General features: G+C 44.6%; 1 protein-coding gene across 20 annotated transcripts in view; it reads right to left on the bottom strand.

Moving 5' to 3' along the window:
- Window positions 1-5689, bottom strand: part of LOC135906472 (uncharacterized) — a 41645-nt gene extending 35956 nt beyond the window's left edge. For 5 of the 20 annotated variants that reach the window (XR_010565743.2, XR_010565738.2, XR_010565744.2 and 2 more), the window contains exons 1-2: window positions 4817-5064; window positions 2368-2482 (exon numbers count right to left, since the gene is read on the bottom strand). Coding sequence is in view for 9 of the 20 variants with exons in the window: in XM_065437866.2 (XP_065293938.1) it covers window positions 2368-2452 (85 nt within the window). In the remaining 11 variants the exon portion in view is untranslated. The other 15 variants (XR_010565739.1, XR_010565736.1, XM_065437858.1 and 12 more) reach the window with 12 other exon arrangements.
- Between the last annotated feature and the right edge of the window lie 318 nt (window positions 5690-6007).

Below are 6007 nucleotides of genomic sequence, written 5' to 3' on the forward strand. Positions count from 1 at the left end.
CATACATAAATGGTGCAGACAGATAAAGAATGCAACTTTAGTGCATCAGGCAATCTAAATGCTACTTTTGTAAATCCGGTGCTTTTTGCTCCTACCTACATACCTTGAGCTTTCTGCAAAACTTTAGCTTGAAAGAAAGAGACACTGCATCAGGCCCTGCATGTGTGGTTTCATTTTAGCAGTTTAATGCCTACATAAGACATGGTCAACCAAGTTTCAGGTTTAGCTTTGTTGTATCCAATAATTTGTTATACAAAGCTTCTATTATGTAGGAATCAATGCTTTAGGTTTACTGTCAGTCGGTTAACTTCTGCATCGCATTTGGCTTTCTTCTCTAGCCTGTCATGACTGCCGGGATGATCGGCAGCTCGCACAACCTTATGGCCGAAACAAAGAGTCGCAACACATAGCCTCCAAGATTCTGCACGTGTTCCCAGGCTGCATGTTGGCTATGGCTGCAGTGCCACCTCATGGGTGCAAGAGACGGAGATCATTTTAATAGTGGTAGCAATCTCAAAGGCCATTGCTACACAGCTTCTCTGCATTGTCTACTGCAAGGCGGCACATGTGAAACGCCTTGTTTGCAGGTGCAGCAAGCAATAGAATATATATATACTAGTGAAGCAATGTTTGCAAAGGTGTTGGGCAGTTTATTGTCTAATTCTCTTGTTAGAAGCCTTCAAATAGCACTTAAAGGGAAGCTGAAGAGTCTGTCGAATTCAATGAGACGCTCATATACAGATGCGGGAACCTTATAAACGATGTAGGTAAAATTTGGGTTTTTTTTTTCAATTAGGAGCGACGTAATCGTCGGTTGAAATTGCACCGTAGCTCCGCCTCCCGTTGAGTGAGCGAGTGGAGCGGAGACCGGAAACCGCGGTGTTGTGACGTCAACTCTACTGTTTCGTTCCTTCGCAGCGTCCGCGACCGTGCCTGACCGCGCTTGTTTCTGCGTGCGTGCGATCGTAATCTGCTTCGATCGACCCTGCATACCTTTGTTGGTGCGTCTACGTGTAAGTAGAGTGGTAGTCCACGTGCGTGGTAGTCAACGTGAGTGGTAGTCAACAGATGAAGGTCACCACATGTACTGCATGAACCAGGAAGCTTTTCACGGGTTTAAACTGTTTTTGTAGATTGCCGACAGCTTTGGACAGCACACAAATGCTGACGATCGCATCCCCGCTTACGTTCCACGAGGAGGCATGCAGGAACACTACAGTTGTTTGACCGGAAACGAGCTCACTAGATCGGCGAAAGATCGGCGAGATCACTAAATCGCTTTGCAAAAAACATACTCACCAAAGAGCATTTCCAACACGAGGAGATCCCAAGACTTTGCTTTCGTTCGCGTCGAAAGCACTGCTTGCACCAGCATCGTTTGCTTCTTCGAGAGGCCGGCTCTTCGCAATCGGCGCGTACATGTAGGGAGTAACGCCGAACTCCTCAGAAAAACGCAGTCTCTCTAAATTTTCCATTACCGTCTCAGAAAAACAGCACCAAACTACCTGGCACCACGCTTCATGTGTAGCGGTAGCGGTCGGTTACTAGAGTTGACGTCACGAGGCGCACTGACCAATTACAGGCGGAAACGAGACGCGCGAGCTGGGCGTGTCTGCTGCTGCACTTTTCGTCGAAATAAAATATATTTGCGCTTTCTTTCACTCAATTTCGATACGATATTCGAATTCGGAGGGTTGAAAACCATTATGTACAGATGTTCACTCATTTTTTCTGGAAAACCCTTCAGCTTCCCTTTCAGCAGACAATGCAGGCACCTGGTGGTTAGCGGATATGACACAAATTCCAGCATCCTCCAAGATTTTCAGCATGCTGTGGGCACCACCTAATATCAAAGGCCATGTTGCAACTGTTCTGGTTCTCAACATTCTGAGTGGTGTGTCATTTCTGTTGAACAATATTAACTTCTTTTTTTTCTAGATTCAGTATATGAAATGTCCATTTTTGCTAGCTTTTTGTGATGCATCATACACTTGTATTTCAAAAGTAACATTTTGCATGGAGGCTGCTTTAATCTACACTACCGGAACCTAAACTTTTTACGTGGTCCAAAATTTCAATGCAGTTAACCATTATGGTGTACTTCGCAAACTGACCAAGTTTATACCATGTTTGAACCGTACGCTGGCACAGCAAACAGGGTCTTCATAATCTTGTAATATATCTCTGTATAAATCATGCATACACATGAAATTAAAGAAAAGTAAAAAGATCATCATGCATCTTTGTCCCACCCTATTTGCTGCAATGGTGTACAGTCAAATGAGGTGTGTTGCATCAGAGGACTTCAAAAGCTTGCACACTAGTTCACAACAACAGCCACCAAAAAAAAGAAAAAAGAAAACTTACTTTTTTCAAGAAAGTCATCTCCATTCACCATATTCGTTAGGAGAATGAAGCAAATGCTTCCAGTGGCATGTGCAAGACGGTCCATATTGCAGTAGAGTTAAACAGCTGCTTGAGCCTGCATACCACAAGCAATCACCAACATATTTGGTTTTGAAACTAAAAGCCTCCTTCACAACCACAGGACAGACTCTGTTGGAATAAATCTGTTAACAAAAAATCTGCCCGGCTAAATTTGCTAACTGGATAGTGCAGAGATTCTTGTACAGGTACAATTCACACAGGTCAAACTTTTTATAACACCAGTACCACAAAGGCATGAAAATTTTAAAAACTGACATTAAGTGGTTAACGCCTTAAATGGCACTGGTGTGCTTCCATTTGAGCAAATTTCCATGCACCTTAGTTCACAAACACTCATAAACACACACACACACACACACAAAAAATGGTATTCATGCCCCAAGTTTTAATGTCATTTGCATGGTGCCACCCAAACATACCTAATGACACTCAAACTTATCACCACTTGCAACATGAAAAGTTTTCACAACTCATTCAGCCACCGAATAGTGCTCTCCCTCCTAATGTTTGATACAACCTGCATCACTGCCAGCTGCCAATTATCACAGCATATAAGATCATTAAAAATGTGCATATTGCACCAATCTTAGATGTAGGGTCATTACGAGACTTCAAAGGCCTCGGCCATTTAAATGGAATTATTCTTCCCCATGTGGTACAGGTATACTTAATATGCGCTACTTGAAAGGTCTGCCACAGCTCACTCACCCTAGAAAGGGCCCAGTCTCAACTCGAGGGCTTACCATAATTGCCTTCACACCATATTTCCCACATAACCAGAAGTTCTCAAAATCAACTGAATTCAGCACTAGCACATCTTTTGGTTCTAGCCCAAAACACAACTGGATGCCCACTATGTTTTATTTAAACCCCAGTTTGTGCTTATGGCAATACAAAGAACATCAACAAGCATATTTTGGCTCTTCGCACCAATGCATGTGCTAAAAAAACCCTTGGAGGCTGATGGTTCGAGAAATCCAGCATTACTGTACAGGATTTTGTTTCAAACCAAGCATACTACTCTATGCAGGGAGATATAGCATGAGCACAATGACTAAAAATATTTGTGCTTTGGTTATGAACAAGGACCGAGTCTGAGCTTTGCACATTTGCTTCTAAAGACATTCCTGCATAAACTAGCCCAACTTCAAATTGTTCTCAATATGGTAATCAATGCGTTACTGCCCGTAGTCACAGGAGTGCAGCACAGGCGGTTAGCTGACAAATGATGCCTCATGCCAGAGAATAGCCATCACAGCAGCGATGTCGTTGTGAGATGGACAAAATTTCTGTAGCCAGAAGGTGGCTAGAGGATGCGCAACTATCTGCCCCTCCTCTGATCGTTTTATTTATTAAGGCCGATCTGCGCATAAAGGAAAATGTGACATATATCACAGATACACATCTGAAAAAAAGACGTCAGTGATAGGATGTGTGCTGATCGGGGCTGGTTGGTACATCATTCGGACGGGAACAAACAGCACTTGGACAGGACGAAGCGAGGACGAGACAAGGAGCTGAACAAACAACTACTGGTTTATTATGGAGAATGCAATTAATATATACAAAAGTACAGGCTCAACGCAGAAGACCGAAAACCCGGTATCTGCGCCGGCAAAGAAATGAAATCATCACATCACGTGCATCGTCATGCTGTCACGTTTTTAACAAATAGTGAATCTCACAGCTATGCAGATAAATCTCTTGTCGGCGCCCTCATTTCGTCCCGTCTAAGTGATGTTTGTTCCCGTCCTAACGTTAGCGATAAAATGCAGAATGAAAAAATGAAAAAAAGAAAGAAAGGCAGCCACCCAAACGCCTAAACCATGAAAAAGTTTTATGACTTAGGTCGCTTTCCCGCGTCGACACGCCCACAGTAAAATAGCATGTTAAGATTCTCTGACCTTCTGCGCACTTTCAAAGCAGTCGCGCTGAATGGGCTTTGAGAATCATCGAACTGAACTTTCTAAAAAAAGAGGAAAGGAGTCTATCGCGAGTGGGTGTGTCGCGATCCATAGTGCACCTACAACTGTCCAGTGCCTACAGCATGCACCGAGTACACCACGTTATAAGCACAGATGCGCATCCCGAAATGTCGCTAGAGCTGGTGCTACCACAATCTCTCGAGCGTTAAGAACAAGTACGTCCCAAGCAGCTAAACTGTCAATTTGCAAGCGCAAGCAGCAATAAACAAACTCGTCGTACGCCGCATATCAACGGGTGTCATCGAAATTAACACCTAACAAGTTTAGCTCAAACGAAACTTCAGTAATGTTTTGCACAAACAGAAATAACGCACGTTTGCTTGAAAGTATGTCGTGCAGCGCGCCTGACTGCTAGGAACGCAGAATAAAAGTTTGTAAACTACCGTAATACTTAATGGCGCCCAACTACGTCGAAAGCAAAGCGGCCCAGTAGCGCTGCTGTTGGTTTCTGCCAGAGGTCAGAGCATCGCCCAAACACTCAGAGAAGGTCCCAAATGAACGGGACGGCAAAGCGAAAGCCGCGACTTTAAACAGGCACCAGCCGTATTAGAGCAATTAACATTGGCAAATGACGACCTGCGCAGCGGTTACATATATCGCATGCTTAGTCACTGTAAAGAAAGCGTCAACACGACACCTAAAACCATGCCCAAAACAGTTACAAAGTTCGTTTTTCACCGGTTATCGACGATGGCCGCCGGTCCAATCGCCTCTCTGGCGCTGGCGTGCGTGGTGACTGCTGCTTTCATCTTGGGGCACCTAGAGTCCCTAGAATAGTCCCTAGGATACCTAAAGACTTTAGGGGCATCTTCTGCCGAATGCGAAACCAAGATTCAGGTACTTGTACCATATTCTATGCTTGTACTTCAACATCGCGTTCTGCCTTTACTGTTTTGGCAAAAATCGACGTACGGAGAACTAGAAGACCACATCACTATGCCTTTGAGCGCAGGAAATTTGTCTCCAGCGCGCCTGTGGCGACTACCTTCGAGAATGTATCGTCCTGCACCCACACGTTCACGTTCATGAATGAACCTTGGCCTTAGGGTTGGCTCTCGCCCGCCGTTGGCGAATAGGTGGAACCACGGAGGGTGGGACAGAAAATTAATTTGTTGTAAGTTCGCTATTTCTGGAATCTTGCCTACTGCGCTCAGATAATCAAACATGAAAGCACCAAGTTGTTTCGATAGCTCGAACTAGATTCGATAAATTTACATCGTAAATATGCTTCCCAAAGGAAGCACCCTTAATTTCCTGAAGCATAATAATATTTGGGGTTTTACGTGCCAAAACCACTTTCTGATTATGAGGCACGCCGTAGTGGAGGACTCCGGAAATTTTGACCACCTGGGGTTCTTTAACGTGCACCTAAATCTAAGCACACGGGTGTTTTCGCATTTCGCCCCCATCGAAATGCGGCCGCCGTGGCCGGGATTCGATCCCGCGACCTCGTGCTCAGCAGCCCAGCACCATAGCCACTGAGCAACCACGGCGGGTTTCCTGAAGCAGTAACGGACCTAGAGGAAGATGTTTTAAATGGGCTTTTTTTTTTCTAGTCAGCTTCGCTGCAATAC

This window comes from Dermacentor albipictus, chromosome 9 (genome assembly GCF_038994185.2).
Source record: "Dermacentor albipictus isolate Rhodes 1998 colony chromosome 9, USDA_Dalb.pri_finalv2, whole genome shotgun sequence".
Lineage (NCBI taxonomy): Eukaryota > Metazoa > Arthropoda > Arachnida > Ixodida > Ixodidae > Dermacentor > Dermacentor albipictus.